This window comes from Endocarpon pusillum (genome assembly GCF_000464535.1).
Source record: "Endocarpon pusillum Z07020 unplaced genomic scaffold scaffold6203, whole genome shotgun sequence".
In the NCBI taxonomy this organism is placed as follows: domain Eukaryota; kingdom Fungi; phylum Ascomycota; class Eurotiomycetes; order Verrucariales; family Verrucariaceae; genus Endocarpon; species Endocarpon pusillum.
In genome coordinates, this window is record NW_006916571.1 from 16,445 (window position 1) to 27,818 (window position 11,374).

Below are 11,374 nucleotides of genomic sequence, written 5' to 3' on the forward strand. Positions count from 1 at the left end.
AGTAGCGTTCATATATTATAGATCTTTAGGATAATTATTAATTAGAAGATGACTAAAACCTTATTAATAAATAACAATATTACTTAAAGATGACAAAAGTATTATTTAGTAATGATTCTGTGGTGCACCTGTGGGCCAGATGCGTATGAAGGCGACAATCCGTCTGAAGTCAGTGCATGAGTGGAGTGTGTCTATGCTCTATCTGCCTCTGAGGCGACTAAGTGCCTCTGAGGCGACTAAGTAACTAACTACTACTAACATTTGGCAGTCGCCTTTGAGGCGCATCTGCTGAGGCGTCTTGGTCAGGGCATGCCATGGGCATGACAACCTCCCCCCTCTGAAGAAGTCGGCGTCCTCGTCGAAAAAGAAAAAGACAGTTTAAGGGCAGTCCCTTAACATATGCGAACTTATCCATGAACTTGGTATGCCTCTCCCCTGGCTAGGCGTGTCAATGCTGACAAGGCGGATGTTGTTGCTCTTCTCGAAGCGAACAGCTCTTTGTCGATTGCGAACGTTGTAAGATGGCCCTTAGTCGGCCTTGTAGTAATTTGTAAAGCCATATCAGATGACTTTGTCGCATATCAATGCGCCTTTGTAAGGTCGTATGTAAGAAAGAAGAAACAAAATCATGACTCCAGACGCCTGGAGTCGCTTAGGCGTCCCAAACCCAAAAAACCAAAGAAAGGCAGCTCCGCATGTAAAATCAACATCCATGTGCAAGAGTCTTTAGGCTCTTGCCTTGCCCTTGCCCTTTTTGTCTGTCTTGACAGGCTGCCTATTGCGGCCTGACCCGCGCAGATGGCTGCTCCGGCGAGCCTTGCTTGATGTCAGAGCCGTCTTTGACGGGCTTGAGTCTGGGCTTGACTCCTCTAACGATTCCATATCTGGCTCGTCGTCAAGGTCAGACGTCGCTTCATTGACGCCCGAGGGCCCAGCTTCGTCATCGCCTTTGCCGTTGCCATCGTCAGAATGCATAGGCACCTCGGGGGGTGACTTGCTCCCCGGCTCTTCCCATTCGCTGTCAGGGCCTTCTTCGTCTGCAGCTGCCTCGTCGGCTGAGACATTACTGGCGTCATCAGCTGCATCGTCACTGTCTTCCGCCTCCGAGTCGGTCATATCTGCCACTAATTCGTCTAGCTGCCTGATTGATTAGCGAATATTTTGAGCTATTGCCGGCCAGATCGACTCGTATCGTTCTGCAGTCCTCTGTAAGACTCTGCTTCGTTCTGCTGCCGGGTTTAATGCCAGATTTCCCCGTATCTCTTGATCAATGCTGTGTCTAGCAACCCTCAGAACACGGTTCCGGGCCCGCGCGTCCCAGAAGGCGACCATTGCCTGTGCCGTCTTAATACGCATGTCCATTTCAACCCCCTCGACTTTTGTTCTACCCGACTGCCAATCGTTCTCTGCCTGTCGGAGGGCGTCTTCCGCCTGCTCCCTGCCTCGTTGTATTGCGTTCACGTAGCCTGTGTCAGTACGCTGACGCTTTTGGTCCTGCCTCTTGTCCGGTGAGGCTCCGCGTTTCGAGGGCGAGGGGCGGGTGGCTGTCTTGGAAGCTGCGGCAGCTTTCCTATCCTTACCCGCACTGGGTCGAGTTTTGGTTGGCGATGGGGCGGCTTTGTTTGGCGTCCTTGGGCCAAAGAATGGCTTTGCCTTTGACGAGCCGGGTGCAGCAGTGGTCTTTGACTTTGACGAGCCGGGTATGGCAGTTGCTGCTGCTCTGGTCTTTCCCTTCGGGGGCGTCTTTGTAGGAGTCGGCTTTGGCTGCTTGATCTCCCAGAAGAAATCTAGCTTCCTCTACTCGATTTCTTTCTTATGCCACGTAGGCACCTTGGATTCGTCATTTGCGGCCGGAGAGAACCTCAAGCCGCGTAGCTCGTACTCCTGGAAGTCTGCTGAAGTACGATTCAGGTAAACGACTCCCCGGACGTCCCTATATTTCTTTGGGACCCGTATTGATCCAAACGAAAAAGGCGACCCTTTCTTGTTCCTCGCCTCTTTGACCCCCGCATTTATGCTTAGGAAGCCATCTGGTTTTGTACCGCCCTCGTTACCAAAAAGCGGATAGTATTTACCAAGCACGACGTAGTACACTACGCCCTTGTAGACCACCTTAGGTAGAGTTCCAAATCCGATGCGGGTCGTCCGGGCGTCTCCCTGACAGTCAAAGTTAATACAGAACCACTTGGCTCGCTCTTCTGCATTGAATATCTTGTAGACCGCATAAAATGCGGTATCATCTAAGGCGACGAATTTTGGAAAATAATGCGCCAGCCTATTGTTTGCCCACCAGGTTCTGCTTGTAGGTGACTCAAAACACGGAAAATGCGCCGACATGTCATACGTTATGGCTCCTTTCCCTGAAAAACCTCTCAGACCTGTAGTCTGTAGCCCTCTCACGTACAATGGTTGCAAAAGGGGGTCAGGACATTTTGGCATGTTACCTGGCATAGACTTTGTCCCTGCAGACGCCATCTCTTCGCTGGGTAATGCGGGTGATGATTAGGGAGGTGTCGGGGTTGGTTTATGAGGTATCTCAAGGGCGTCTAGAAATTCTTGCTCCTCAGCCGTCGGCTTTGGTGACCGTCTCTTGTGCTGAAGGAATTCCTTCGCCGGTGACCTGACTATCGGTCGTTCACTGGAAGTGGCTGAACCGATTTTGAGACTGTCTCCAAGGTTCAGTCCTTAGAGTTGTGTTTGCTTCGAGGCGCCTTGGTTTCTCCCCTTGATGCTACTCTTAGGGGCTCTGGGTTGGCTTGCTCGTTCTTTCGCACGGATCCTCTTGAGACGTGCCTTTCTGATGTGGATTAGCTCTTCTGGAGGCGAGCCGTGTCGGTCCTCCTTCAGAAGCGCCTTGACCGCCTCGTAGGACAAGTCTTCGTCTGTTGTTGACTGTTTGTCGCCTGTTTTCTCTGATTCAAGCGACTTGAGGTCTCGCTGCCACGTTGGGTAGTTAAACAAGGGTTGCTTGTCTTCTGACTGGCTTCTTGATTCTCGAGAACGCTTCTCTTGATTGATTCTCTCTGACATTAACTGCAAGCTGCCAAGGAAGATGATAGACAAGACGCCTTTGTAGAAGTATGTGTGCTAAGGTAGGAGGTGAATAATTATTTACCTGCATATATGGCTGACTTCTAAAAGTCGCCTAGTGGATAACTCAGGTGCAGTGTTCATGTGTTTGCTAAAATGTCTGTATGTTATGTATTCCTGATACGCCTTGACTCCTTTAATAGTCTTCTCATTGTTTCTTAGGTCGACCGCGCCTCAGGCGTCGATCGAAGGCTTCTACTAGGTCAGGCACGTCGTGCAGTAAACGCAAACAAGGCTCCCATGTATTCTGCGAGTCGTCAAAGCCCTTCCATCTCACCAAAATGCGTTGTTGTTCACCTTTGCCCTTCGCACGTAACAGCTTCTCGACCACCCATTCTGCTTCTCCGTCGACTATAATTGGTACAGGTTCCGCCATCCGTCTCTCGTGTGCGTCCTCATGGAATGGTTCGAGGTGAACGCAGGAGATAACTGGATGGATCCGGGTATGTGATGGCAGCTCTAGTTCATAGGCAAGCTGACCGACTCGCCTTTTGATAGGATACGGTCCCATGCGGATTGTCGATAGTTTCGAGCTACGTAGCAGTTAGTATCCCTTCTGACCCGTCTTCACTAACCTAATGAACACCTTACCCTGGAAGTGTGGTGGCTCGTGTTTCTCGTCGAAGAAGAATGCCATGCGTGCGTTGGCTAACTGAACTGCGTCTTCTAAGTCCTTACGAATCAACTCCCTTGCCTCTACGAACTCCTGCGCCTCATTGTGCTCCGAGCCTCTCGCGAAGTCGATCCGCGGCGGATATCCGTATAGCGCCTCAAAGGCGCTCATTCCGATTGATGCGTTATATGCGCAATTCAAACATCGTTCCACCTCCGCTATAATATCGACCCATCTTTCCTCATATTCCCCAACCAGGAGACACCTCAAGGCTATCTCGACTGACTGGTTCGTACGCTCGGACTGGCCGTCTGCTGCCGGGTGGTAGGCAGCTGTCATATGCCCTGCCACCTTACACTTTGACATGAGATGCCGCCAAAAACTACTTGTGAATTTGGCGTCCCTGTCGGATACAATTGCGTCTGGTAACGTGTGATAGCGGACGACTTGGTCAAAGAATGCGTGCGCCCATTCACCTGCTGTCCATGTCTCCTTACCTGGCAGGATATGTATCCACTTGCTGTATTTGCAGGTGACTGTCGCAAAGGCGTCAAAACCCTGAGACACCGGTAGGCCCGTCACAAAGTCAATCGTTAATACTTAGAAGGGTCGAGCAGGTAATTTTAATGGTTGCAACTCTCCGTATAGCTTATGCCTTGCCGGCTTTGCCTGCTGGCAGGCAGGGCAGCTCTCTATGTATTGAGCCAGTTTTATGCGAAGGTTGGGTATAAAGGCGAATCGGTATACCTTGTCATATGCCTTTTTGAGGCCTAGGTGCGCATTGTGGTCGTGGGCTGATTCGAGTAGTGTTCTCTCAACGTTAACAGGGATACAGAGTCGATCCGGATGCCCGGCTCGTATGTGGTATAACAGGCCATCCGCCCTCCACACGAAGCTGTGATAGGCCCATTCTCGGTCAGTCGTATCCTCATCTGCCTTCTCTGCTGCTTTTTTCATGGCCCGGACCTTCTGCATCACCGTTGTAAAGGCCTTGTCTGTGTTCAACCCGTCTCTTATCTGGTCTAAGAATGGTTCCTGGAGGCCTATGACCGTTACGCTTAAGGCCCGCGAGTCTTTCTCGTCGTGTAGTCGGCTCAGTCCATCTGCATTTGCGTGTTTTTTACCCGCCCTATGCGTGATCTTTATTCTGGGGTGGAATTTGGAGAGGAATAGGGCCCACTTATCCAGTCGCTGAGACCGCCGTCCCTTTGCCTCTTTGCATAAGCCCAGAATGGGCGAATAGTCTGTTACAACTTCAAAGTCGCCCTGGTCGAAATAGAAAGGCACCTTCTGTAGGGCCTATACCAATACGGCCGTCTCTAGCTCTGTAGCCTAGTACCCTTTCTCGCTCGGCTTCAGGACCCTTGACAGGAACATAATCAGTCTCTCTACCCCGTCCTGGACCTGGTGGACAGCCGCCCCGAACCCATGTTCGTACGACCCGTCCATATACAACTTGAAAGGGAGGCTAAAGTCCGGGTAAGCCAGTGTAGGGGCGGCGGTTAGTTCCTCCTTGAGCTTCTCCCACGCCGCCTTAGCTTCAGCGATGAGCTTCTCCCTATCTTCCTCTTCCAGGTTCTTTATTGCCGTTCCGTCGGTTAGAGTCGTCTTTGCCGCGTATTGGTCTCTCTGCCGACCTTTCACTAGTGCGCCTTTGAATCCTATTGTTTTAAGGCGCTGCAGGGGTTCTGCGATGCTCGAATAGTGTCCTACGTATTTTCGGTAATATCCGAAGAAGCCTATCCCTGTCTCAAGCTGTTTGAGAGTCTTAGGGAACGCCTTCTTCCGTATAGCATCCACCTTTTCTTCTAAGGTGCTATATCCGAGTCGACTCACGTGATGACCTAATAACTGGATACTGGGGTAACCAAAGTGGCACTTCTTGATGGATAGTGAGACTCCTGACGCCTCTAAGGCGGACAGCACCTGGCTCACGTGTTGTAGGTGTTCTTGTGAGTCTCGACTAAATATTATGATGTCGTCTATATAGACGAGTACGAATTTCCACAGAAATCGACGCAACAGATTCTCCATTCGATGTTAAAAGAAACCTGGAGTAGTCGCTAGCCCCATAGGCGCCACAGTCATCTGTTCATGTCCCCTGTAGGGGGTTGCAAAAGCCGTCTTCCATCAATCCTTGGCACTTATTCGTTGTTGGAAAAAGGACTTCTGCATGTCCAAGGAAGTGAATATGCAGCTCCCCCCTAAGGCGCCTAATACCTCATCTTGTCATGGCAACGGATATGCATCTGGGTACAGTTTCATATTGACCTTCCTCAAGTCGACTACCAGTCGTGGTTTGCCTTTGTTCCATACGATAAACGCGGGTGATGATGCTGCTAATGGGTGGCCTAGGGGTACCGGCTCGACGCATCCTTCCTCTACAAGTGGGTCCAAAATCTTGTCCGCTTCTATTCTGTCTCGTCTCGAAAGGTTGTATGGGTTAGTCTTCAGACCAGACACGTCTAGCTCATCCTTGAACCGGATCGGCATTTCGATGTCATCGTTAAAGGCGCCTAGGGTGGGTCGAAATAAATACGCATAGCTCTCAACCACTCTCCGCATCCGGTCTGCGTATTCCGTGCCCTAATGCTCTGATATATCCGCTAAGACGACATCGAAGTCCTCGTCCTTATCCTTTGCGATAACGAAAGGCTGATTGTCACCTAGGTCTGTCTCCCCTATAAAGACGCGTGTCATGAGGGTATCACGAATAACCTGCGCCCCTAGGTGGCTATCCTTCAGTTCCTCTAGGCAGCCGAGCTGGCGCTTGGGATGTATACGAATTGCACTTTCTCCGAAGTTCGCGAAAGGGACCGCCTCAGGGTCGTCCGACAGAATAGCCTTTGACCCGGATGCCAACCGGCCGGTGGCCATGTCCTCAATAGGGTATGGCATGAATAAGTAAGACTTCCCTGCCGGAAGTGGCCTGTGCTTGACAGAGATGTTGATACCCTGGCCCGCCTCGATCACGGTAGACCCCGCCGCGTATACAGCGACCTTGCGCCTTCGAGGTGGGTTTCGAGCCACCTTCTTCACTGGGAAAGGTGGCATATTTGGCAAGGCTGACGCCTTTTTGAACACTGATATAGGTATCACATGCGTGTTGGCGAAGGTCGCTTTTTCCGCGCCAATGTCAAGGATTCCTTGGTAAGTATGCAAAATGTCGTTTGCGAGTAAGATGCTACATGACAAACTAGGTACAATATGGAATTCGCCTCCGATGCGAATGAATTTCCCCTTCTCGCTCTTCAAGCGTACTTCTATGTTGATATACTCAGTGGTTCGGGTGACGCCCGCGACTCCCGCGACTGGGATCAGTATAGGTGCCAGGCGAATAGTGCTATCTTGGAAATATTTCTCGAAACATGCCCGGCCTATAAGGGATATACTCGACCCCGAGTCAAGACAGAACGAGAGGGGTGTAGACGCATCCGGTGGGTAATGCAGCGTGGTGGCTATATCGAATCGTGCGAAGGACATGCCTGAGGGCGGCTTCTCTGTCCGTGCCTCGTCCGGTTGGGCGACTTCTTCGGGCGTGTCCTCCCTTGACATTGCCGCCGCTGCTGATACGCTATAACATAACGTCTTAACATCGACTTCTGCATGTTGACGGCGCTCTCTCCGAGGAAGGTGGCCGCCTGGCACTCCCTCTCTCAGTTTTCCGACTCTGAGTCGGTCGAACCTAAGTCCCGCATTGCCATAAAGTCGGCTTCATCGTCCGTCTCAGCGTCTACCGCCTCGTCCATGTCCGTGTCAGAATCTTCAAATTCTTGGCGCCTCGCTAAGTTCGCCTTCGCCTTTGGGCATTCATTGTCCCAATGGTTACCATTACAGTGACGACACGGGCGTCTTGGTTCCCTTTTCATATTCACTGGTGCCTTCTTTTCTTGCTTTGGGTCCTCAACGCGGGTCGTACGTCTACTATCCCGAGTAGGCTCTATTGGCCTTCTGTCTTCTCGTTTGTACTCGGGTTCATACCGGCTGGATCGAGGCTCAACTCGCTCATATCTCTGCTGAGTATGGAAAGGCGCCTTGGTAGTGAATTTGTCTGAACGCGACCTGTCTTTGCCTCTATTCTTGGTCTTCCATGTAAAAGACGCTGCAGAGTCGTTCTCTCGGACCCGACTTACAAACTGGGCCAGAGTCTCATTATTTCGAAGTGGTGTAATGCTTTTGATCTCGGGATCTAATCCCTGCCAGACTTCGAACTTAATCGAAGATTCATCTGCCACACCTGCATCGCGCAACAATTGCGCCTTTCGACGCAGGTAGCTGGCAAGAGACAGTTCTTCCGCATTTTCGAACTTGAAGCGCAGTTGCCGTGCCCTTGTGGCGGCCTCTCCCTGGTTAGGAAGGAATTCGATTTGGAGCTGTCTCTCCCACTCGTCAAGGCTTGCATGCATAGCTTCAACAACTTCTCAAGGCAGGTTAGTATGCCAATCCAGCGCGTCTCCCCTCAAACATAACGGCAAGGTCGCTAGGACCTCTGCCTCCCCTTCAGTACGGGCCACCTGCCTAAAGCGGTTTATAAAGAACCCGACTAACTTCTCTTTTGGGTCCCATAGGAGGATATCGCTGGCTCGAAGGCGTGAACGTGTGTACGAAGGCGTCTGAGACGTGCGTCTATCAGGTGGTGCTGACATGAAGTCCTGTTCCCGAGGCAGGTACATAGGTTCCGCCGACTAGAGATGATCCGGGCGAAACTCGTCTCGAGGTCCTCGAAGTGGTAGGTCTCCCCGTCCTCTTACATGTGGTCGTTCGAATCGGCTGTGGTGCGTCGCATAGGGCTCCCGGGTGCGTTCCTGGTATCAGGCATCTTGTGGGATCCTTGGTTCAGGGTCGTAATATCGGGCGTCTTGCGTAGTTATTGGATCAGGGTTATGGCGACTAGGGGGCGCCCGACTGTTCCGACTCGACTCCATCTCTAAGATTTTCCTTTCTAAGGCCTCGATTTTTCGGCTTTGCTGTTCCAGGTATTCCGTAACCTGGGTCGCCTCAGTCGCCATTTCCCGTCTTCTCCTTCGCCCCGGGGGCTCAGGGGATACCTCCCTCGCCTGAGGGGGTGGTATCGGATGGTTCTCCTGCGCCTTGGTCTGCCGTCGAGTCGAAAGCTCTGGTGCCTTTCTAGTGGTTCGCGAGCTTAGGCCCGCATTTCTAGCGGCTTCTCTCGGGCCAGCGCCCAAGTCGGCGAAGGTTTGAAACCCCGGGATATCTGCTGCGGCTGGCCCTCATGCGCTGAAAGGTTCCACGTGATAACCCCTGTTACTAGCTGATTGAACCACGCCAGCTAGCGGGGATTGCATCTGATTTCCCCTCATACTCGCCTTTTCCTTGCCTTTTTCTTTTACAGGGCGAGGAGTAGGAGAGGTAAGTGATACGTCTTCTGGATCTTGATACTCGTCTTCTCCGTCAGAAGTAGGGGGTTCCCCAAAGTCGAGACTCGCACTAAGTCCCGCTCGGAATCGTCTCAGCCACGCCGGGAAGCTCTCTGGGTGAGTCAAATATTCGAATAATTCTCCCCCTTCTTGATATAGTTCCGACTTCTTCAGCAACTTGTTGAAACTCACCTCCGTCTTAGTGTGCAGGGCGGCTCTGGCTCGATAGAAGTCGTCTTTTGTTATGAGTTTTACGAATTTGTGACCCTTCTTTTGGTATTCCTTTTGATTTTTACAGAAGTGCAAGATCAAGGCACATTCGATCTCGAATTGCGTTTTGTTATAAAAAGTCGGGTCAGTGGCAGGGGTGTCTCGTGCTCCAATGCGGCCTTGCAAGTCAGCTACTACCCACGGGGTAGGCACAGGCAGATTCTCCCTATGATTGACTAATAGGGATTCTGTCGACTCAAGGTCAGATTCTGTTGTTCAAGGAGGGTCTTCAGATTCTGGGAAGGCTCCTGGCGTCTTTGCGTTATTTGTTAGCTTAGGGTCTGGAGTACCCGGCTTCTTGGCCTTGAGGACCCCGCTTGGTTGGTCGGCGCTATCCTGGGTAGCGGCAGATGTGGAGGGTCCGGCTTGGGTCCGGCTACTAGTGTCTCTTGACCCCCGGTTAGGGCCTGGGCTCCGCCGCAGCTGCCTCCCAGTGGTTATGTTGTTGTCTATCCAACTGTTGTCCTTTGATGCGCCTTCCATTGGCAGGCGCGTAGGCGTCTAGAGGCGAAGAGTGCGGGTGTCTGGTCGGGTATAGGAGTGAAGGATACCAGAATACTTGACCAGGCTGGTATAAAGGTGTCCTTTGAGGTAATTTCTGAACACTAACGGAACAGGAGCCGGCTCAGAGGCGTAGGTGGGTCGAAGGTGGGTCGTAGGCGTCTGCGGTCGCGCGTGAGTCAACCGGAGGGCCAATGGGGTCGTTTGGACGCTCAAAGTTGCTTCTCTCGTTCGTAGAAGTCGACTAAGAAGGTTCAAGTGATAAAGCTACCAATATGTGGTGCACCTGTGGGCCAGATGCGTATGAGAAGGCGACAATCCGTCTGAAGTCAGTGCATGAGTGGAGTGTGTCTATGCTCTATCTGCCTCTGAGGCGACTAAGTGCCTCTGAGGCGACTAACTAACTAACTACTACTAACATTTGGTAGTCGCCTTTGAGGCGCATCTGCTGAGGCGTCTTAGTCAGGGCATGCCATAAGCATGACAGATTCTTTCTTAAGAAGTTATTGTATAAGAGATTCAATATTAAGGAGATGCTCTTCCTAACTATTAATAGCATCTTATACAGTATTATATTTCGGAGAAAAGAAAGTAAGAAGCTATTAGAACATCTAGTATTATATAATAAATGTTTTAAGTAAGTTATTAGTTACTTTAATACGTCTTCCTAAGCGCTAAATCTCTATTCACACATCTTTTATGTTCTCCTTAGGCTTCTTGTGATAGTTAATATACTACTATAGGTAGTGTCTGTTTATTAATAGTCTTGTCTTTATGTATTTCTTCTTTAATATGTCTTACGCTTCCTTTACTAATGCGCATTCTTTTATAAGCTTTTGATCTCTGTCTTTAATATAGATATAGATAATGTATTATGCCTTTGTATTTAACTTCTCTGCCTTCTTAATAAGTACTTTAGTATATATTAATACTAACCAGATTTCTTTTGCTTAAAAGTAAAAGGTAAAGAGTTTAAATTATTATTTATAATTAGTATATATAAGGATTAGTACTAGTTATCTCTTTATTATAATATTATTTATTTTAATAGTAGAATAAAAGAATAATTAGTATAAAATTAAATTAACTAAGATAAAAGAAATATATACTTTAATTATTATAAACTTTTAAGCAAAAAAGAAATATATTAATTAATTATTATTATACTTAGTTAATCCTAATAGAGTTAATTAACTTATAAGCTATAATAAGCTAATTTCTGAGTCTTAGGATAAACTATAATATAATTAATACCTTTACTCTTAAATCTATAGACTTATAATTCTGTAGCTCTAGAGTATTTAACTCGCTTACATTTTATAATTAAGTATAATATAACTATACCTCGCTACAAGAGTAGCAGCTTACTTAGTAATCTTAATTAGGCCTTTACTTATTATTAATATTTATAGCTGTTTTGCACCAGGCTTATAACCTGTTAGACAGATATATAGATTAGGAATAGCTATTAATACTATTAATAGTTATAACTTATATACAGAATAAGATTATAGTATATCTG

At 49.1% G+C, this 11,374-nt stretch overlaps 4 protein-coding genes across 4 annotated transcripts; all 4 read right to left on the bottom strand.

Moving 5' to 3' along the window:
* Positions 1 to 726: 726 nt before the first annotated feature.
* Positions 727 to 6,196, bottom strand: EPUS_09241 (uncharacterized protein; the record flags this gene model as incomplete). The annotated part of the gene is made up of 8 exons (XM_007806824.1): positions 727 to 1,141; positions 1,187 to 1,773; positions 1,831 to 2,157; positions 3,368 to 3,623; positions 3,666 to 4,261; positions 4,451 to 5,002; positions 5,096 to 5,629; positions 5,975 to 6,196. The coding sequence occupies 8 exons, from the start codon at positions 6,194 to 6,196 to the stop codon at positions 727 to 729; spliced, it is 3,489 nt and encodes a 1,162-aa protein (XP_007805015.1).
* Positions 6,197 to 6,289: 93 nt separating this feature from the next.
* EPUS_09242 (uncharacterized protein) lies at positions 6,290 to 7,258 on the bottom strand (the record flags this gene model as incomplete). Its single annotated transcript, XM_007806825.1, has 1 exon — positions 6,290 to 7,258. The coding sequence occupies one exon, from the start codon at positions 7,256 to 7,258 to the stop codon at positions 6,290 to 6,292; it is 969 nt and encodes a 322-aa protein (XP_007805016.1).
* A 101-nt stretch (positions 7,259 to 7,359) lies between these two features.
* On the bottom strand, positions 7,360 to 8,109 carry EPUS_09243 (uncharacterized protein; the record flags this gene model as incomplete). Its single annotated transcript, XM_007806826.1, has 1 exon — positions 7,360 to 8,109. One exon carries the CDS (start codon positions 8,107 to 8,109, stop codon positions 7,360 to 7,362), a length of 750 nt encoding a protein of 249 aa, XP_007805017.1.
* A 405-nt stretch (positions 8,110 to 8,514) lies between these two features.
* Positions 8,515 to 9,834, bottom strand: EPUS_09244 (uncharacterized protein; the record flags this gene model as incomplete). The annotated part of the gene is made up of 3 exons (XM_007806827.1): positions 8,515 to 8,921; positions 8,973 to 9,539; positions 9,642 to 9,834. 3 exons carry the CDS (start codon positions 9,832 to 9,834, stop codon positions 8,515 to 8,517), a joined length of 1,167 nt encoding a protein of 388 aa, XP_007805018.1.
* Positions 9,835 to 11,374: the final 1,540 nt, after the last annotated feature.